Source organism: Diaporthe batatas, assembly GCF_019321695.1.
Source record: "Diaporthe batatas strain CRI 302-4 chromosome Unknown Contig00003, whole genome shotgun sequence".
Lineage (NCBI taxonomy): Eukaryota > Fungi > Ascomycota > Sordariomycetes > Diaporthales > Diaporthaceae > Diaporthe > Diaporthe batatas.
Genome location: NW_025408550.1, coordinates 1906238 through 1926541, shown reverse-complemented (window position 1 = coordinate 1926541; position 20304 = coordinate 1906238). Strand labels below are relative to the sequence as shown.

Here is a 20304-nt window from a genome sequence, read left to right as displayed (position 1 = left end):
CCCATATAGTTATCCTATAGGATGTTTTTATATAGAAGCTTGTCTTATAGGAGATTATCCTATAGGAAGTTATCCTATAGGAGGTTGTCCCATAGGAGGTTGTCCCATAGGAGGTTGTCCCATAGGAGGCTGTCCCATAGGAGGTTGTCCTCCTATGAGAGGTTATCCCTTGGGTCTTGGGTATACCCTCCATTTTGGTGGGTGTGAATGTCCGATCCCTAGAATAACGACCAGGAATCTGATGATATAGACTGTGTTAAAATCAATGGAGCCCATGTAGTCGGGTTGATTAGCTTAGTCGCACGAAAGCTTAGAGAATAGGTCGCGGACTCTTGCCATCACCGACCAGCAACACCCAGTCTCGTCCAGCACAGGCAAAAATAATATTCCGGATGATATGCGCCAACGCCACCTACTACAGTCTCGTCTCGTATGGCGGGCCTTAGGGGTGTTAGTTTGCGTCTCGAGGCAACATCGTGACACTGCCGAATGGTACTAGTTAGAACCGGTGCAAGACCGCCTCGGACTTACATGGCATGGAATGAATAAACACGAAGACCATCCCCAGGGCCAAGCGCCTTATCCCCCACCCCCCAAAAATTCCCTAATTCTACAATCCCGAACAAACAGCTTGGGACTGAAAGGTTCCATCCACAGCACGACGTCCAGGTCCTTGTCTCCTGCATAAACCCAGGCCTGGGGACACACGAAGTTCAGTTTCCAACGCCAGCTCCATCCTCTCAACAGGAAACTCAAGCACGTTCCAAGGCCCTGCTCTGACTTATTCGCCCAACACATCACCTGACCCCCAAAATGGGCTTCTTCAAGACCGAGGCAAAGGCTCGCAGGAAGGAGGAGCTACAGGAGCAGCACAAGAAGGAGACAGCAGTGCCCGCGCCCTACTTCCACACCCCCACCCATGCTCTGAAAGACTCACTACAGAGTGTCTCAGATATCAACAAGGGCACAGACCATCAGAGACTCAAGGAAGCCCACCGACTGCGCCTTCAGAAGGAGGCAATTGCCCTCGCCACCGGCTCAGACACCAACGCCACCAGCATACCAGCCAACTACTGGCAGGGCCAGCCTCTCCCCGCCCAGTTCAAGGCTCCGACGCCCGCCGACTTGCGCAAGTTGGCCCTGTCCAGATCTACCATCCGAGGGAAGAACATCGCACTGCCCGAGGCATTGCTGGTAAAGAAGCAGTCGCAGAAAACCGTAGATGATGAAGGTGAGCGATATTGTCGTCGGCATGACATGCACCAACACACCACTAACACCCCCATAGGATATGCGTCAGGCGACGAGCTGAAAAGCATGGCCAGGCGTTTCCGCCAGTCGCAAGCCGTGGCTGGTCCGTCTCGTCTGTCTGTGACCGCACAACCCCAGAGAGACGAAGCTATAAAAGCCGCAGAAGCCGCCAGGGAAGCGGAGCTGGAGCGTCTCAGGAACAGGGTGAGGGAACTCGAGGCAGAGCGCATGGGTAAGCAGAATGGCCACGTTGGTCTCGCGGATCGTCCAACCGTACTGACCAGAGCACCAGCCAACAATGCCTCGCACCCGGTGAATGGGATCCAAGGCGGGGCCAGCTCATCCTCGCGGTGGGGGTCGCAGTCTTCTGCGCAGTCTTGTGGAAAGGACAGCCAGAGCCAGAAGCAGGATGACGAATCTTCCCCACCGTCAACGCCGCCTTCCCGGGATTCGGATGGAGTGGCTCGCTATGACTGGGCCATGCACTGGGTACGCCTCGCGGCCGCCACGGACGAGGAGAGAGACAGCCTACCCCCGGCCGTTAACCCCCAGCAATGTCTGGCACAAGGTGAAGATCCGGAAGCAAGAGCGGATCCCCAGCCATACGACTCATATGCGCCCAGGTTCGGCGCAAACTGTCTGTCAGACCTTCCAGCTTCTCTTGCGGTCGCCAAAGGGCCAAGACAACCCTAGAGCTTGCCAGAAATCTGACTGATGGAGTGACCGAGGCGAGGCATGTGCCAACAGCGAGTGAGATAGATGAACTTCATCTTTGTGGTTGAGTCGCTCACAACACCAACCGCGCCAGCAGCTACTCCACTGGGACTGGGACTGGGAGCTGATTTAGTCGAAACAGTAAGAAAGAAAGAAAGAAAGAATGACGGCAGAATGTCTTTGAGAAACACTCATTGCGTATTTGAGTTGGTCAAAATACCTTATCATAATCTGAACATCAAATCAGGACAAATGCACTTTTCCACCACGCCCGGCCGGCCGGAGCAAGACCAAATGACCTGGTAAATGACGGCATCGGCAGCGGAAGAATACATGTGGGCAAAAGTTTTTGAGTTACTGCTTATGAGAAACTTTAAATGCTGGGGACGCTGGGGATGCTTAATGGGTTCGTCTTGGTGTCACCCGGGTGCTGGATTTTGGTGTCTTGTTTGAATGAGGGGAGGAATGCCACACAGAAGGCAAGGATAGACTTTGATTCGGTTAGAGCAATGAGTTTACCCAGGAACATTATAGAAATTTTCAAAGCTCTCAACAAAACAGTTGAAGGGGATGACAAAGAGCCCATATGACCGTTCTGTGACGTTGGCAGGTTGTGAAGTCCAAGCATGTGGCACAACAGGCTAACTATAGTGCGTGATAGGGGTAACTTTCTCAAAGCCTACTTTACCTTAAGACCCCTAGGTTTTTAGAAAGTTGCCCCTGTTGTGCACCATACTAACCTTGCACGCCCCGAGACAGGGGTCCACTGGGTTTGCTGCTGAAGTGAGACCCTGCCAGGCCTGTTTGCCTGGGTCGTGTGGAGTGGGATGGGCCGCCCAGCTTCCCCACAGCCGATCGACAGGGGCCGTGGGGCACGCAGCAAAGACAGAACAAAGAAAGATGCGCCCAGGCAGCAGGGCAGCTGCCAGGGTACCTGACCTCCCTGCCGCCTCGAGGCGCACACGCCCCCAACCCCGATCTCAATGCCATTGCCGCCTTGCAAGTGCCTCGTGGCCTCAACCCGGCCGGCACATCAGACCTGCATCCTGGGTCGGGAGCTTGTCTTCTCGAACACCTCGTCTTCTTTGTCTCACCTCTTCTTCTCTCCGAGGGCAAACTGCAGCTGTGTGCTACCCCTCGTTTATTAATGGCCGTCCCCCGCCAGATGCAACCCTATTTCAGCCGCAATTGACTGCGGCCTGTCTGACTGACCTCTTGCGAGCATTCCTTCGTTCTTTTTGTGTGTCCGTTGTTGGTGGGCTCCCAGCTGTCTGTCTGTCACATGTCAAAACCATGGCCGACTTGGACTTGTCTCTACCTGCACGCCTGCTTGCTGCGGTAGAGCAGCTGGTCTGGTCTACCTACATGGTTGCGAGGGAGTTTCCTTTTACCATCCTCCCTCTGATCATCATCGCCTTTGTCAGTTTGGCTGTGTTGGCTGTAAGTCTGGTCCCTCCATCTGTGCCCAAGCTCCTTACCAGCTGCGGCGCTCCGAAAGAGAAAGAGACAACACACGATGCCCACCACCAGCCATTGGCACACCTGTCTACCTCGTCTGTATCAAAGACCTGGCTGGCTCCTTGCTAATACTTTGCTCTCCTCGCCAGTTCTTCATCGGCCTCCACATCATCGCACCAAAGCCACGCGCCCCATTACCCTCCGAAAAGACATACATCACCACCACCCCCGATGGCATCACCACCAGGCCTCTGCCATGCTGGTTCGACAGATGGGACGCCGAGCGCAAGCTGAGCGAGTCCGCCGCCGCCAGCAAGAACGCCTTCGACGTCCCAGACACCGGCTCCGTCGAGCCCCCCGAGGTCGAGGTGTCGGTCGTCATCCCGGCCTACAACGAGGAGAAGCGCATCCTGCCGGCCCTCGAGGAGGCAGTCGAGTACCTCGACGGCAAGTTCGGCCGCCCCACCACCGACGACCGGAAGAAGCGCATTGGCAGCCCCCCGACCACCCCGCACCACCGACAGTTCTTCAGGCGGGCAACCCGCCCAGACGCCACCAGGGGTGACGATGCCGCCGCCGCCATCCCGCCCGCGGGGTACGAGATCCTCATCGTCAACGACGGCAGCCGCGACAAGACGGTCGACGTCGCGCTCGACTTCAGCCGCCGCCACGGGCTGCACGACATCCTGCGCGTGGTCAACCTCGAGAAGAACCGCGGCAAGGGCGGCGCCGTGACGCACGGCTTCCGCCACGTGCGCGGCCAGTACGTGGTGTTTGCCGACGCCGACGGCGCCTCCAAGTTCAGCGACCTGGGCCGCCTGGTCGAGGGCTGCGAGGACGTCGTCGACGCGAGCAACCGCGGCGTCGCGATCGGGTCCCGGGGCCACCTGGTCGGCAGCGAGGCCGTGGTCAAGCGGTCGGCCATGCGCAACTTCCTGATGAAGTCGTTCCACTTCGTCCTCATGATCCTCACCCCGCCCGCGACGTCCCGCATCCGCGACACCCAGTGCGGCTTCAAGCTCTTCTCCCGCGCCGCGCTGCCGCACATCGTCCCCTACATGCACATGGAGGGCTGGATCTTCGACATCGAGATGCTGATGCTCGCCGAGTCTGCCCCGCCCAGCTCCGTCTTCGCCAGCGACGGCTCTGTCATCGGTCTTGCGCCCGGCATCCGCGTCGCCGAGGTCCCCATCGACTGGCACGAGGTCGAGGGGACCAAGATGAACATCATCAAGGACAGCATCGGCATGGCCCTGGGCATGATCATCCTACGCGGGAGCTGGATGTTTGGCGTGTACCGGCGGCGCATCACATGATCTGGTTGTCTCCTTCATTCTACAACTTGATTTTTTTCGTTCTTAAGCATCTCGCGATAATAGCTCTCACCTGTGCTGTATTCAGTCAAATTACTGGCATTTGGAACTGGCGTTAGGGTCACCTTAAAAGTTGCTATTACTTTTCGTGATGTGCATATTGATAAATACTGCACAGTAAGAATCCGCCTAGCAGGAAGGCGATAAGGATCACATAGACAGACCTTGTGGGGACCATATGCTAGATATCAATGGCATGCATGCTCTACAAATTGCTTCAGGTTCAACAAGATTTGCCCATTGCAAGCCTGAACATGTGCTGCAAGGACGACTGTTTCTCCCTGTGGTGACCAGGACAAAGACAGACCTCTTTTCAATCTCCTATCTCACGAGAGAATATCTTGCCATTTAGGAAGTTTCGACTGAGTGGTGAGTATTCTAAGAGTCATTAAAATTATTTAGATTGGTGATATATGTGCGTCTCTTTGTCCCAAAGGATGAATACCCCGTTTTAAAGGACCTAAATACATACTACGAAACCGCCCGAATTTATTTCGTGACGGGCGTGAGGCACACCAAAACGCTGGCGCAGATTCGCTCTGCTCGCCTATGGATGTCTACCGCATTTTCTCATGAAAGTCCTTTTTCTCCATTTTCCTCATGCAACATGTCCGCTCGCAGTGAATGATCACAGGAACGGAATTGACACCCGCCCCCTCGTGCGTGTCAGGGGCATTAAGTCTCCCGCAAGAAAGCGCAGAAGTCTGCCCCCCCCCCCGGGCGGCGTCCATGCCTGCTTTAGATCGCCTCTCGGTACATGATGGGCAAGAAGACGACGCACGCCTTCCAGAGGATGAGCACGGCGTCGATCACAACAATGGGGAACTTGAGGAAGCCGAGCGGGCCGCTGCCCATGACGTCGCGGGCGTTGAGCCAGATGGCGAGGAAGGCGACGGTGAAGAAGTGGCTGATGAGGACCCAGGGGCGGTGGATGAGGCCGCCGAGCAGGCCCGTGGGCTCCTCGGTGACGCCGCGCTGGAAGTAGGCGAAGCAGCCCAGGCGCAGGGCGCGCAGCTGCCGGCTGTCGGCGGCGAACAGGCTGTACAGGGCCATGGCGAGCACGTTGATGATGGATGAGAGGTTCTTGCGGCGCCAGTGGAACTGCTTCATGGCGCCGCGGACGGCCTCGGCGTCGCCCAGGTCGCGGACGGGCGCGAGCAGCTCCGACACGACCACGACGTCGTTGAAGGCGACCGTCATGCCGCCGCCCGTCAGCGGGTGCCGCATGTTCATGGCGTCGCCCAGCACCAGCACGCCCGGGTGGGACGCCTGCTGCGAGGGCGGCAGCCAGCTGTTGGGCATGCTCTTGGGGATCTTGCCGTCGGCCATGGCGGCCTCGAAGCACGGGTGCAGCTCCTTGGGGAGGGTGGGCAGCACGACGTTCTTGATGTAGCCGCGCACGCCGCCCCTCTCGGGCGACGCGGCCGGCAGGTCGATGGGCACGTCGATCAGGGCGCGCGTCTCGCGGCTGCCGATGGCGTACAGGAGCACGGGGAAGGTCTTGCCGATGACGACGTGGCCGTAGCCCGAGGGCGAGACGGGGCAGTCGATCAGCTCCAGGGCGTAGAACTTGGACTTGACCTCGGGGGTCTTGCCGACGTACTGCTTGCGGAACTTGGAGGCGTAGCCGTCGGCGATGATGGTCAGCTTGCCGAAGTAGCAGTCGGACTTCTTCTCGCCCGTCGCCGTGTCGGTCGTCCTGCTCTCCACGCCGAGGACCTCGGGGCCGTGCTCTCCGACGATAGTGTTCTGGACGTCCGTCTCGAACACCGAGATGTTGGGGTGTGCGAGGCAGCTCTTGCGCAGCTGCATTATGAATCTTCCGTGGTGGAAGCCCCTGCCCTCGGGCCTCTTGTACTCCTCGCCGGCCTTCTTCTTTTCCGCCAGGACGACCTCTCCATTCTCATCCGTCGCAGGGTATGGGAAGACGACCTCGTCGCCGTGGAAGAGAATGTGGTATCCGTAACAAGGGACGGCGTCGATGCCCTCAAGGCAGTGTCCGAGCCCCAGCTTCCGCAGCGCGGCACACCCGCCGGGTTGTAGCAGCTCGCCAACTATCCTGTCGGGCTCGTGCATCCACCTCTCGAGCAGGATCACGCTGCGGCCCTGGTTGGCCAAGGCGTAGGCGGCAGCGCAGCCAAAAACGCCGGCGCCGACGACGACGACATCGGCCTCGTGGAATCGTTGGCGGCGCTCTCGTTGCAGAGAGACTGCCTCGGCTTCAAGGGTTGTTGTCGCCATGTGTGCGGTCTTGGGGATGTGTGTTGAACCAAAAGAAATTACTGAAAGAGAAGTTTTGTCCGGACGACAGATAGTAGTCTAGAGGCTCGGTGCCGAGTATGGGCAAGCAAGTCGGTGCAGAGCTCGGGCCCGTAAAGGGGGTAGTCTGGTCTGTTTTCCCCAAGGTTGTCCTTGTCCTTGCTGCAGGTCCCAAGTCTGAGTGGCGATACCGCTGGTCAATGACGCCGGGCAGTTATGTTAGTTGCTGCTGTGCTGTGCTGCGCAACACTCTGTCAGAAGACGTGAGGGATCGTGCGGCGGGTCAAAGTATAAGAGGAATCGATCAGATCCCCCAATCTCCAGAAAGTGACCTGTCCGTTCCGTGCTCGCCCGTGGCAGCTGGTTGAAATATGGTGATAATCACAAGCAAAAGTGGGAGAAGACGGCCGACCGAGATCCACAGCCCACCCACTGCGCTGCGAGTCCCCCCAAGGAAAGAAAAGGGTGGCACCCGTGGGCCGTGGCACTCAGCGACCAGTTGCCCCCTGCAGCAGGGCGAACCAGACTGCCAGATTCGGCTGCCCTGGACCCCTGTGGAGGGCCCTGTAGATTCTGCGCTCGATTGGCCCAGGAAGTCATGCCACACGGCCATCGCCGCCTGTGATTGGCCAATGACAGTGGGTGGCACTTGACCGCCAAATTTCACATGCCCCGGGCCGTCGTCCGTTTTTTGTTGGGCACGTCGACGCGTGTGGCCTCATTGCAGTGCAGGTCTGGCTGCTGGGCGAGGGGAAGACAAGGCTTGTGAAATAAATTTCGTCTTATTGGGCCAAAGGATCCGCGAAACCATACGATGCAAGGCTGACAGCATCTGACAGGTTACACCTCTCGCGTCGCAGATTCTCTTCTCTTCTCCCAGTCTGGCACTTGAGCATTTCAGATTCGTCCTTCCTCTTCTTGAGGCCCCGCCTCTTCCGATCACGGTAAACACCTCTAAAAAGTTGGTCTCCTTGGCCTTCACGATGACGAGGTGGCCTTGAGTGCATGAGTGAGTCTTGAAATTGGCGTGCTTGGGCACTTCATATTTATATGCATGTAGTTACGGATTTGGGCGTGGCAGTCAGTATAGTAGTAGTAAGAAGATTCGAGGTGCGCCCCGAGTGTATAATCACTCCCTCAGAATCCCCCGCCGATATCATATTTGCTTTCCGCCATCATTCTTTCCATCTCGTCAGCCTGTTCGGCCTGCTCGAACTCGAACATCTCGGAAGCCAGGGCCCTGTCCCTCATCTCGGCCTGCTTCGCAGCGAGCTGCTGCCTCTCAGCCAGCTCCTCTCGACGCTGCTGTTCGTCGAATTCCCGCAGGAGCTCAGCCCGCTGTCTAACCCACTCCGGGTCCTCGTCGACGGCGGCACTGCCTCCTCCTGGACCTTGGCCGTTCTGGGCTCGCTGCTCGGCTTCTAGCGCTGCTTCTCTCATGATCTCCATCGTGTCTTTTTCTAGGTCCTTGCGCTCTTTCGCAACCGCCTCTCGCACGCACAAAATCATGTCCAGGGCCTTGTCGAGCACGCCAACCGCCTTGCGAACATCATTCGTCTGGATGGACTTGGCCAACACGCCGCGTGCGTCCTTCAGAGACCTGAGCACGGCCTTCTTGCGGAAATAGGGTTCCTGGCAGGCCCCTGCGACGGCCCACTTCATGCCCTTGAGATCAACTGTGTGTGTAAACGCAAGCAGGAACAGCGAGAAGGTTGTGCTGTCCAATGGATGCGACACGCCTTTGCGCTCTAGAGCCGACATGGCAAGCGATACTGCGCCCCGGAAGTGACGCACCCCCATGCAGGCATGCGCGGCGCGCGTGAAAGCTGCCGGCGGGAGGCTGAGTCCGTTCGACTCGAATCGCCCGATCAGGTCCTCGACTTGGCGCAAGAAATTGTTCTTGTCCACCTCGCGGCCATGCGGTATTTGGCGCAGCAGACAGGAAAATACCAAGGAAATCGATGAGCTGACATCTATACCTCTTAATTTCGCTGCGTTGATGGTGTCGAAGGCTGTCTGTGGGTTGCCTTGGTCAACCTTGAGCTGAGCTTGGACTGCTAGCCGTACATGGTCATCTCTGAGCGCGATACCTCGAGCAAGACCTGATTTGTAGATGCCATAGGCTGTCCTGTAATGACGCAGGGTCATAGCCTCCCGCATCTCAAGCCGTACATCTTCTGGGGTTGTGATATTCGACACGGAGGAGACACTTCTGCTTTTGATGCCGAGCAGGGTGACGTTCCTGTGAAACGCTGATCTGCTGTGACGTACTTTCATTGCTGCAAAGCGCATAGTGTTCTCAGTCCAATTGTCCACAAATTTTCGGCTGAGCAGCTTCAGTTTGGAAAAGACAATCCTCAGCTCCTCGAAGCTGAAATCCCATCTGCGCTTGCAATTGACTAGGATTGCATTGCTGAAGGCGGCATCGACCTCGAACCCAGCGTGGCTGCAGTAGTCAAGCCAGTTGACGAATAGTTCAACATTGCGAATCGCGCCATATTGGTTGGCGACCACATTAACCATATACCGGCAGACTGGCACCTTCAGGTCGGTTATGTAGACTTTCATGAACTCTTCGATCTCGGCAATTGTGTGCGTCTTGGTGAACTCCTTCAGAATAGGGACAAAAACGTCGTCGATGCGGTCCTTCACTTCCATGTTTTTGAAATCCGCCCAGACCCCGTCCCAGTCGCCGACCTTGGCTTTTGCCAATGCAAGGAGGCCCAAAATGCGAGCATCCTTGCACGAGGACGGTTTGATCTGTTGTAACCTTGCTAGGAGTTCATCCACGGCCTGCCATCTTCCTGCCTCCACTGCGATTTGAAGCATGACGCGATGCACACCATCCGGAAAAGCGACCAATCTGAACCCCAGTCTGCCGTTGTGTATATTTTCGAATTCGTCAAACAGCGCCCTTGTTGCTTCGAAGTCCTGGCCTCGCTGCCAATGACAATACAGGAGTTTGGTGGCCCATGTTGTCCGCACGTGGCATTCCTTTGGGCACTGATCCAATAATTGCACCAGCACCTTTGCCGGATCCTGTTTCTGGGCAGCTTCCACGGCGTCGGCCACAAGATCACCAATACCGTACCACGACTTGCGACGACTTGTAGGCAGCTTGTGGCGCGTTAAGCTGAAAGTGTTGACGACACGGTTGAAGTCGTTTCTGTTGAAAAGACCGGTCATGAATCGCCGTGTCACCGCTGCATCCGAATCACCGCCGTAGAACTGGATGCGCCAGAAAACATCTGCAGCCTGCTCGGTCATGTCAAGGTCGAAAGCCTGCTGCATCATCCTCTCAGCACTTTCCTGCCATTGGCTCGAGCGAGGGCTGGCTGAAGCCTTGTCTTTGAAGCGTGGCATGAATAAGGACAAAGCTCTCATAAGCTTCTGCTTGGCGACAGTGCGAACCTCGTTCCCAGTGTCGGCGGTCCCCATTGTGTTTAATATCGACTCTGTAGCAGCCACGGCCGATTCGATCAGAGACTGTGGGTTGAAAGCATAGTACTGGTCCACGGTAATCGGCCCAAGCCCAACGGCACACAAGAGGATTTCCTCGGATTGATCCAGCATGCCCTGTTCTTGGCATTTCTGGCAAAGAAGTACAGCTGCATCGACGAGCATGGCCTTGTCGAGGTCTGTGAGGCCGGCTCTCTGTACGGTCTTCTGAAGTATACCCACAGCATCCTCAATGCTCTGAGCATCCCCTAGGATGACTGCTTCCCTCATCCGCCTGACATTCTCGTCGACACCGAGCTTGGGATAGGCGGTGGCTCCAGCTGTAACTTTTGGATGAACGGGAAGCAGCGACAATGCAGCTGTCTGGTCCCTAGTCTGAAACGCTGGGCCTGATTTGGGCCTGAAGAAGCGACGAGGCCGTCCAGCTTGGGCCCCCGGTTGCTGGCTCTGGTCGCCCCAATTGCTTGTCGGGACTGGTTCGTCCCAGCCGTCGTTGGCGACGTCGTCCTGTCGAGGTCCCCGGCTCTTGTGAACCCGCCGGCGTGGCTCTCTATAGGCAGCAGAAGAGAGTTCATGCTCTAGATTCTCCAGGGCGGAGGGTTGGTCGAGCTCCTGATGCAGTGCAGACCTTGTCGCATGGTACTGCTTGACCAGGCAGAGCTTTTCTGCGTTTTCTATCGCACTGCGGGCTTGATTGATGCGGCGGCGGCGGTCCTCGGTGACGAGCAGGAGCGTGCACGAGGTCCCGACTATCAGGCCGCGCAGAGCTGTCAAGGCTGCCTTCTTTGGCACACGGGGAAGCAAGGAGGACATGGCCTATCGATCGACATTTCGTCTCGGTTGTCGACTGGACAGCGGTGCGGTCGGAGAAGCAATCAGCATGCCAACAGTGGCGCTCGGAGGACCCGATGTGGTGGAAGGGGAGGAGGGCAGGGCAGGGCAGCCTCGAGTCGCAATTGCCTGTGGATGTTGGTCGGGTTTGATCTGAATGTGTTGAAAGAAGTGGACTGACGCGAGGGACAGGACCCACTAGGTCGTCGTTGACGGCTAGATTTCAATCTTTTTGCCGGCCGCAGGGGAGCTGCTGGTTGCTGGTCTCTGGGGCTTGGCGCAACACAACGGCGGTGCTCTGTGCTACGGCCTGGGAGGGATGGACCTGACAATTGTTAGTCAATCCCAGAGAGCCCTGCGCAGACCAGACCGACCCCTCAGAGGATCTTGGACCCTTGGAAATAGTTGACATTTGCGCATCCTAGAACAGACAAAACCAGTCCGCTTGCGATCTCCTCTTGTTTGGTCCTGATGACAGGGCCTTAGCCTGCGCGTAAACTGCCATGGCCTTCGGTGCGGCATGGCCGTGGCTGAGAGCGAGGTTCAGCAGCCCCTTCACACGAGACACAGCGCGGTACCTCTTCATATGCGCAACCTGGTATCCGGTGTGCTACTTTGTCGAAAGCCATATCATGGGCACGACCAGGGTCCGAGGGCCGTCCATGTACCCCTACTTGAACGAGAACTACAATGAGACCAAGTTTGGCTACATCTGCCTGACCTGGAAGCTCTACGCCCAGCAGAATCTGCAGAGGGGCATGATCGTGACTTTCTAGTAAGTCCACTTACAGTGTCCGTCCCGCCTGACGAACCTCGTGTGGTGAGACTGACAGCTCTTACAATACAGCAACCCCATGCGACCAGAGTCAATGACCATCAAGCGCATCATCGGCCTCCCGGGCGACATGATCCACACCAAGGCGCCCTTCCCAACACCTTACATCCGCGTGCCTCCAAACCACATATGGGTGGAAGGGGATGGTGGTATCAAGTCGCTGGATAGTAACACCTACGGGCCCATTTCGATCCGACTGGTCCAGGGACAGGTCACTCATATCCTCTGGCCGTTCCGCAAGGCCGAGAGGGTCAAGTGGTGGGAGCATCAGCTTCCTGATCGGCTTACTGCTGCGAGGTAGTGAGGTAGAAGCCCCGCAATTGGAAGTGAGATGACTTAATGGGTTATTTCTTGTGTGGCGTTTGCGCAGTGAGGAACTGTCCAGGTCGGAAGAAGAACATGAGTGAGCCGGCATGACTGGATGGATGACCCGAAGTCAACAGCACTCGGGGATCCGTGGGGTTTACGGCGCTGGGAACACCCACGATCTTGTAGCAATGTTTGCGAAGCATGACAGCCCAAGGAGAAGCTAGAAACTGATTTGTTAATGTTCAAGTCTGGGAGGAAGTCAAAACAAATTGTTCATTTGCAGAAATAATTCAGGTCAAGAGAGCGTAGAGAGGGTGTATCCGTAGGATAATGTCCCATTCTCAAAGGTACCCGGTGCACAGGCCAAGTTATCACTAAGCCAGGTCGGCTCCGAGATGGGTGGGCGTATCGGCGATTCGGCGGGCGTCACCAAGCTGGAAATTTTGACTGATCTCATCGAGTGTGTTTCCGTGCCCTCAACAAGCCCGCAAATACAGCACGCGACCACCCTCTCCTGGGCTCCCCGCCTCAACTGCGGCCTCCGAACCGCCTCTTCCACCTCCCGACCTGTCAATTGGGCATTTCCCAGGCAGCCCCGGCACAGACACCCCCACGGCGCAAAGCTCCCCTTGCCGCTGGTGCGCGTCAACCATGCGGCGATAGCCCAGCCCTCGAGAGTCAGTTTCCGGAGGACATCGTACGCCACTGCGGCGTAATGGCCGACGAAATCGACCAACATGAGGGCCGTCAGCCCTACATTCATGTATGAAACCGAGTCATCGCTGTTGCCGTCGGCTGCCGCCATTGGGAAGATGCTGATAGATGTGCGCCCTTCTTCCAGTCCATGATCGCCGGTGGCCTCGGGGGAACCACTGGTGACATGCTCATGCACTCTCTTGACACGGTCAAGACGCGGCAGCAAGGCGACCCTCACGTGCCCCCCAAGTACACCTCCCTCGGGTCGACATACTACACAATTTTCCGACAAGAAGGAATAAGAAGGGGACTGTATGGCGGCTGGTTCCCAGCCCTCCTAGGCTCTTTCCCCGGCACAGTCATGTTCTTTGGCACCTATGAGTTCTCTAAACGCCACATGCTTGACTATGGCGTGCAGCCACACGTTGCATATCTCACAGCTGGTATGTGCGATCCTACGAATCACTGCTAAGAGACGCCGGGGCAAGCTTGCTGACACATTTGAGGACCGTAGGTTTCCTCGGAGACCTTGCCGCATCTGTCGTCTACGTGCCATCCGAAGTGCTCAAGACCCGACTACAGCTACAAGGACGGTACAAGAATCCCCACTTTAACTCCGGCTACAACTACCGCGGTACCGTAGACGCAGCAAGGACGATCGTGCGCACCGAGGGCTTCTCCGCCCTCTTCTACGGCTACCAGGCGACACTATACCGAGATCTGCCCTTCTCGGCGCTGCAGTTCATGTTCTGGGAGCAGTTCAAGGATTGGGCACAGCAGTGGAAGGGAAGCAGGGAGATCGGAACGCCGCTCGAGTTCCTGACGGGCGCCTCGGCAGGTGGTCTCGCCGGCGGCCTGACCTGCCCACTCGACGTTGTCAAGACACGCCTACAGACCCAGGTCAACCCCGCCCAGGCCGCGCAGGGGGCGAAGCCAAAACAGGGCGCCCCGGTAGACCCTCACATCACACAAGCCGCCGACGGCAGGAGGATAAAAGAAGCAACGAAGAGGCTCATCTCCACCTCGTCCCCATCGACGCACAGGCCCAAGCCCGGTGTCGCAGCGCTGGACACCTCGTCCGTGTTCGTCGGGCTGAGGATGATATACAAGACCGAAGGAATCGGCGGGTGGTTCAGGGGCGTCGGCCCGCGTGTCGTGTGGACCAGCATCCAGAGCGGGTGCATGCTGTTCCTGTACCAGATCATCCTGCGCAAGCTCGACGTGTGGATGCCGGTCGAGCAAGAGACGGCGATCTGATCGCCGTTGCTGCAGGCTTCATTTGTCCGGCGAAAGGATTTCGTGTCGTCAAGAGGATTAGATACCCAGAGCAGCTATGACTACAAAGAACAGTCATGAAGAGTTGATCAGTTGGTTGTATGAATACGGAACGACGACTTGGCATCTAGACGGAAGAAAGGCACATAAAAGAATACTGGCCGGCGTTTGGGAGGGGCATAGATATTATCTGTTGATATGTACATACATCAATGCAGGATAGAAGAGTAGATTGGAAGGAGGGAACCAAAAGCCTCCGCTCAAAGCAGAATATGTTCCACTTAAACCGTTCGAGGTTGAGGGCATCGATACCAGCAAAATCAATCTTGTGTTCAGCTGAAGCACTAAAATGGGTCTCAAGACATGCTTTCGGCGGCTCATATCACGATAATAGGATATCTAGAAATACAATCACAACGGAAAGGCCAGAAGAAGAAAAAGCCGTTCATCCTGCCTGCGCCAGCTTCAATGCAATGAGCCCGTTGAGAACCCCAAGTGAGACCTGCCATCGCTTTTCTCGCAAGAATCCTGCCGGACTGTACCTGCCACACCACCACCAGCCAAGTTTCTCTCGTCTAGCTGATGAAGCACAGGCAGCCAAGGCCCAGGTAGAAGACGAACAGAGGGTACACCGCAAGCCCAACCCGGTTCTTCACAACTCCACTGCCGCCGAGGATGCTGACGCCAGCCGCCATGGACCAGGCGACGAGCACCAAATAGACCGGGATCCGGGGGATCTGGGGCAGGTGTAGCGCAGACAGGAGGGCGGCGATGACGATCGGGAAGAGCGTGTAGCCAATGATGCAGACGCTCTGCGCGAACGAGCTGTGATCATCAACGTCAGCCACCAGACCACACAAAATTACTACTGCACACGAAGCCCGCGACGAAGAAGAGCTTCCGCAGCAGCAAGCAAAAAAAAAATCAAAAAATCAAGAAACAAACTCACATGTTCCCGCCCAGCAGCTTAATCTGCAGCGTGACGACCGCCTCCCCGATCCAGACCATAGCAAACACGCCGCTGAACACCTCGTCGCGCTGGTCGACGCCCGCGTTGAAGCTGAGCAGCATGCTCAGCAGCAGGCAGAAGATGAGCGGGCCCCAGAGGTCCCAGTCGCGCAGGCCGGGGGTCATGTTGTTCTGCAGCAGCGCCTCGGTGTCCATGACGCGGCCGGCGAGGCCGGCGAGCTCCTCGCGCGCGCCCGCTATCCCCGCGCCCCGCAGGTTGGCGTAGGCGCCCCTGAGGCCCTCGGACGACTCGAACATGGTCCCGCCCAGCAGGTACCGCGGCCACAGCACCTCGCGCATCTTGCTCCACACCGCCAGCAGGTCGCGCCGCAGCGTCTCCCAGACGGACTCGTCGATCGTGTTCTGCGGCGCGCGCCGGTCCTCGCCGCCTATGCGGGACGTCAGGTAGTCCTGGCTTATGCTGCCGCCGCCTCCTTGCTGTTGCGATGATGATGAGCCGATGTTGCCTGTGAGTGGGGCGCGCGAGGAGGATGGCTGGAGGGGGTCGTCGAAGTCGTTGAGGTCGGCTGTGTGTGCAAGGTTAGCGATGCTGTGCAGCCTTGTATCTAAGGATTCGGAAGGGCTGGTGGGCGGGAGTCCTCACCATCATCGGGATCTATCATGTCATCGTCCTCGAGGGACGGTTGTTGGTAGTTGTCTCTCCGGCCTGCGGAAGCCATTGTTTCTGAGTGGGTTGCGTTGCGCTGTGGAGAGCGGCCCAAGATATGAATATGCTCGACGTAAGAAATCTGGATGTTTTGTTCCCGTCGCCTGCAGTTTGTGGTGATCTGGGAAGTTTGGTGCTGCGGAGGGGGGGTATATCGAAAGTTGGCGGGTCCTGTAATTGTTCGAAGTTGACGAGGGATGCTGTTAGTTGTCCTGAAGCTTTGGAGTTACGCAGCCGAGCTCCCATAGCTAGGGCACCCCTGATCAGACACCCCTGCCAATTAGAGCACGAGCTGAAGGTACGTACCGTTTTTCGTCCCTAGCTGGTCACCTTAGACCTTAGATGAGCGTATGTTATTATTATTACAATTATTTTCAATTGAAAGATACCGATAAATCAGTGCTTTATTCATGTTAAGATATTCATCTTGTTCATTGCATGGCTTCATTTGTTCAAGCCTACTTGGAAGCAAGCATACCTGAATATCTACGTACGTACCTCCCTATGTACCTAGGCACTTACTTAAGGACTTACTCAAGTGGTGAACTCGCCTATGTCATGCATTCGCCTTATACTGGTGTTGTTCCGAAAAGCCAAGAGTCAGGCGGTCTCCCTGTACCTGTCTCACTTGCTCTTTTTTTAATTTCCGTTTTGCTGGAAGTCCATATAAATATTTTGGCAGTGCGGTTCATGTTAATATACACACCTAGGTATTAAAGCCACCTTGGATCGACATGCGTAAAACAATCTCTGGCAAGCAAACAAAAGGCAAAAGTCAAGACTCAAAGAAGCATACACTCGTGGGGTATCTCAGAAGTACAATCACTGCTTAGCAAACGCTCCCAAGACGTGCGCTCAACGTCTGTTCACTCCCCCGCCGGTCAGCCTCTGATAAGGCGACATCGTGTATGCTTGTTCAGACTTCTCGAGCGTCATGCCCAGTCAAACCTGCCAGGCAGTCCAGCTCGATGCGTCTGCCTCGACCCTGACAACTTGGTGGCCCTGAAAAGAAATTCCAAAAACCAGTACGCCTCCCATCAAGTTCCATCACAAGCAGCCCTTGCCTTACTTACCTAATAAGCCCAGTGGTGGAAGGCTTTATGGATCTCCTAAGATGAGAGGGTATTAACTCTCATCTTGGCCATTTTCTTTTAGGAATCATCGGTCTCGGTCCTTCGAAAAGCTATTGCTTCTCGGAGGGGGAGGGGACCAGGTTTCGCCGTAATATCACGGATGATATTGCAGACTTGGGCGCGGCATTTGAGTCCCTTTGCTCGCCTAAGAGAGGTCGTGGGGTGAGTGCTCCTGGCTGGAACCCTGCGTGGCCTGGCCAGCCGATTGCCCAGAACCAGCTGATGGCCCAGAAGAGTTCGCCTGCTGGTCAGAGGACCTCGACTGCGGCTCGCTGCCCCCTGACCCCGACGCGAAGCTGCCGTACATCGCGTTTTGCGCCTGCATCTGCTGCTGGCGCTGTCGGTTTGTGCCCGAGCTAGTTGACGACCCGAACGGGCTCTGCTGGGCCACCATGGCCGCCCACTTAGCGGCAGCTTGGTTTTCTGGCGGCTGGTAGGGGGACCCGGTCGCGGAGGGGTCCCATACGGGTAGCCCGTCGGGGGGCACCGCCTCGTCCCTGGGCATCCCGTGAGAGAAGGCGTGGAGGTTGCCATTGATCCCACAGAGACCCCAGGCAAATACACCAACTTCACGTATGGAGTGCATCAATTGGTCGTTGGGTGGGCCTCCTGCATCCCTGACGTGGTCCTGGACGGGCATGTACTGTGGCATCAAAGGTGGGCGGAAGGTGTACAGCATCTCTGGTGGTATGTAAGGGCGCACAGGCTGGGGCGCCCATGGCGCAGCGAAAAGCCCATTTTCGAAGTCCCACGGTAGGGACAGTGGCGGATGGGCGGGCGGGATGGCCGGCCGGGCCCTCCTCAGCACCACGACGAGGCCGTCGGAGGTACAGGAGACGACAGCTTCAAGCTCAACTGCCGGCAACGACTGAGGATGGTCCCGTTCTCGAGACTGTCTTTGTCCTGGATGCCGACCCCGGGCTGCATTGCGGGCCAAAGCTCGCTGGTTGCGTGAGGCTCGGTTGAAGTTGGCAGTTCGCGAGCCCGAGGCAGAATTCCCAGCCTGTTCATGCGCCGAACTGCTGCTTGCTGACGGCACAGACTCCATAGGCTCGTCTTCTTCCTCCTGCTTGATGCCTCCGCGCACGGTGGTGTCATCCTCGTCTAGTGCCATGCGACTGTCCAACTCAGCACCGCCACCGTCCGAGTCACTGGTGCTGCTATGTCGGTCGTCGCCGCCCATCGGGTGGTCTTCTCCGTCAACTCCATCAACTCCGCCATCCTCACCGTTCTCAAAGTCTTCTGCTTCTCTGGGGTCACGGGACCAGAAGCGAAGATAGGCGATGGAGTCATTGGCCTTCGCACCTTCAAGACATTTCACTGCGTCCGGCAGGCACCTCTCCTGGATGCATCGGTAGAAGCTCTTATCCTTGACCTGATCGGGGGCCAGCCCGAGGACAGAGGCCACGGCATTGGTGGCAAACATGACTGACAAATTTCGGGTGAACCGGTTGAGGATGAGTGCAGCTCGTGGCTCACGCTCCACGGGGGGCATCTTGAACTTAGGAGAGAGGTGCTCCAACATGTGGTACCTAGGGTCTCTTGGGGACGAAGAAAAGATCCTCCGAATCTGAGCACCCTCGATCGCTCGCCCTGCACTTTGTCAGCCTAGTCATGACCACAACTTTTCATCGGTAGGGATACACACTCTCGCTCTTTTGATCTCGACGGTATATGCTGGTGCATGCTACCAGAACATCGTGTACGACTGTGAAGCAGCATTCACAGCTGGCCCACTGGCCGTCCCTAGTCACCAGCCTAGCATAGTGAAGACTGGCGGCTTTGTCGAGCAGGATGCCCCGGCTGTGAATTGATCTCGCAAACGGGACCTCGTCAGGATGGAAGTAGCTGAAGACTGATCTTCCGCGTACCTCCTCCGGTCGCCACCCGAGTATGTCGCTGATGGAGTCTGAGGCAAAGAGAATGTTGCAGTCGGGGGTGAGGTCTAGGATTGAGGTCGTCAGTGTTAGTTATCAGCGACCCTCGTATGTGCAAAGGGGCGGGGTTTGAATGACAGTTGATAGCCAATCGACACTGCGCCGGAATATAGCTGTGGCAGACTTACTGTGAATTGTCATAAAAGTGTGCTCCATTGAGACTAATATCTCGGCCTACCGTGCCCGGTAGCTGTCTTCCTTTTCTTCTTGGCTGGCCTAGTATGGTCTTCTCAAATGCCTATGTCAAGGCAACATGGGATGAGATGAGAGCCTGTTGGTGAGGTAGCTCCCAAAAACGCGCCAGTTGAGACACGGGAGCTCTAGTCTGGTCGAGAGCTGTCGCGAACCTGGATGATCCCGGGAGGGTCGCAAACCGTTGCAGTGGGGACACCGGGATGGGCAATATGTTGAAAGCTGGGGATACTGTGGCACCCCAAAAAAGAAGAGTCGACTGGCGCCGTTGGTAATACACGGGTAATGTCTTCGTGTTCTGTCTTGTACTTGTCATTCAACGGTGCGGCGATCTGCCATCACTCGCTAACCGAGCTCTTGTAGGACACAGATGTCGTCGTGGAGCACGTCAAGTCTCACTGACTCTGACAACCGTGTCTATTGGGTGGGGTTTGGGGACGGCAGTCTGCAAGACTATCTCGAGAGGATGTGTGTGTCCCGGTACTCTGTCTTGTGAATCTGCTCGCACGAGTTACAGTCGACAGCTTGTTGTCCAGGCTGTCCGGGTCGCCGCTTCAGCACAGAGTTACGGAGGCGCGACTGGATTTTGGGGCAGGCAACAAATTAAGTAGGTGTAGTAAGGGTAGTAGGGACAGAGCAGGTCTTGCAATCGCAAAATGGGGTGGTAGTTTTTCCTGGACGGCTCGGCCAGATGCTCAGAGGCTGTCGTAGACACGCAATGACGGACAATTGATAGAATAGGGGGCGAAGGGGATGAAGGAGGGGTGATATTTGTCCTCGAGTATCTGCTGGATGAGCCCAAAAATGGCTGGCTACTGCTGCGTGCTTCGTTTGAGTGTTTGCGCAGGGTCGAACCGAGACGGGAGGGAGTGATCCTGGCTCTCAGGTCCAGGTAAGATGCTTGAAG

The 20304-nt window shown here is 56.7% G+C and overlaps 8 protein-coding genes across 8 annotated transcripts; 4 read left to right on the top strand and 4 right to left on the bottom strand.

Moving 5' to 3' along the window:
* Window positions 1-813: 813 nt before the first annotated feature.
* KVR01_002835 (uncharacterized protein) lies at window positions 814-1944 on the top strand (the record flags this gene model as incomplete). The annotated part of the gene is made up of 2 exons (XM_044787772.1): window positions 814-1231; window positions 1289-1944. The coding sequence occupies 2 exons, from the start codon at window positions 814-816 to the stop codon at window positions 1942-1944; spliced, it is 1074 nt and encodes a 357-aa protein (XP_044647850.1).
* A 1031-nt stretch (window positions 1945-2975) lies between these two features.
* KVR01_003090 (uncharacterized protein) lies at window positions 2976-5008 on the top strand. The gene is made up of 2 exons (XM_044782105.1): window positions 2976-3405; window positions 3573-5008. The coding sequence occupies exons 1-2, from the start codon at window positions 3259-3261 to the stop codon at window positions 4737-4739; spliced, it is 1314 nt and encodes a 437-aa protein (XP_044648105.1). The 5' UTR covers window positions 2976-3258; the 3' UTR covers window positions 4740-5008.
* A 164-nt stretch (window positions 5009-5172) lies between these two features.
* On the bottom strand, window positions 5173-7534 carry KVR01_003359 (squalene monooxygenase). Its single transcript, XM_044786269.1, has one exon. The coding sequence runs from the start codon at window positions 7035-7037 to the stop codon at window positions 5535-5537; it is 1503 nt and encodes a 500-aa protein (XP_044648374.1). The 5' UTR covers window positions 7038-7534; the 3' UTR covers window positions 5173-5534.
* A 411-nt stretch (window positions 7535-7945) lies between these two features.
* KVR01_003527 (endopeptidase catalytic subunit) lies at window positions 7946-12775 on the top strand. Its single transcript, XM_044794568.1, has 2 exons — window positions 7946-12120; window positions 12193-12775. The coding sequence occupies exons 1-2, from the start codon at window positions 11849-11851 to the stop codon at window positions 12479-12481; spliced, it is 561 nt and encodes a 186-aa protein (XP_044648542.1). The 5' UTR covers window positions 7946-11848; the 3' UTR covers window positions 12482-12775.
* Window positions 8193-11327, bottom strand: KVR01_002707 (uncharacterized protein; the record flags this gene model as incomplete). The annotated part of the gene is made up of 1 exon (XM_044791704.1): window positions 8193-11327. The coding sequence occupies one exon, from the start codon at window positions 11325-11327 to the stop codon at window positions 8193-8195; it is 3135 nt and encodes a 1044-aa protein (XP_044647722.1).
* Window positions 12776-13204: 429 nt separating the features above from the next.
* KVR01_003906 (uncharacterized protein) lies at window positions 13205-14442 on the top strand (the record flags this gene model as incomplete). Its single annotated transcript, XM_044789555.1, has 3 exons — window positions 13205-13252; window positions 13331-13628; window positions 13700-14442. The coding sequence occupies 3 exons, from the start codon at window positions 13205-13207 to the stop codon at window positions 14440-14442; spliced, it is 1089 nt and encodes a 362-aa protein (XP_044648921.1).
* A 593-nt stretch (window positions 14443-15035) lies between these two features.
* Window positions 15036-16148, bottom strand: KVR01_003333 (uncharacterized protein; the record flags this gene model as incomplete). The annotated part of the gene is made up of 3 exons (XM_044789506.1): window positions 15036-15285; window positions 15410-15995; window positions 16073-16148. The coding sequence occupies 3 exons, from the start codon at window positions 16146-16148 to the stop codon at window positions 15036-15038; spliced, it is 912 nt and encodes a 303-aa protein (XP_044648348.1).
* Window positions 16149-17413: 1265 nt separating this feature from the next.
* KVR01_002402 (uncharacterized protein) lies at window positions 17414-19361 on the bottom strand (the record flags this gene model as incomplete). The annotated part of the gene is made up of 3 exons (XM_044788392.1): window positions 17414-18861; window positions 18917-19213; window positions 19334-19361. 3 exons carry the CDS (start codon window positions 19359-19361, stop codon window positions 17414-17416), a joined length of 1773 nt encoding a protein of 590 aa, XP_044647417.1.
* Window positions 19362-20304: the final 943 nt, after the last annotated feature.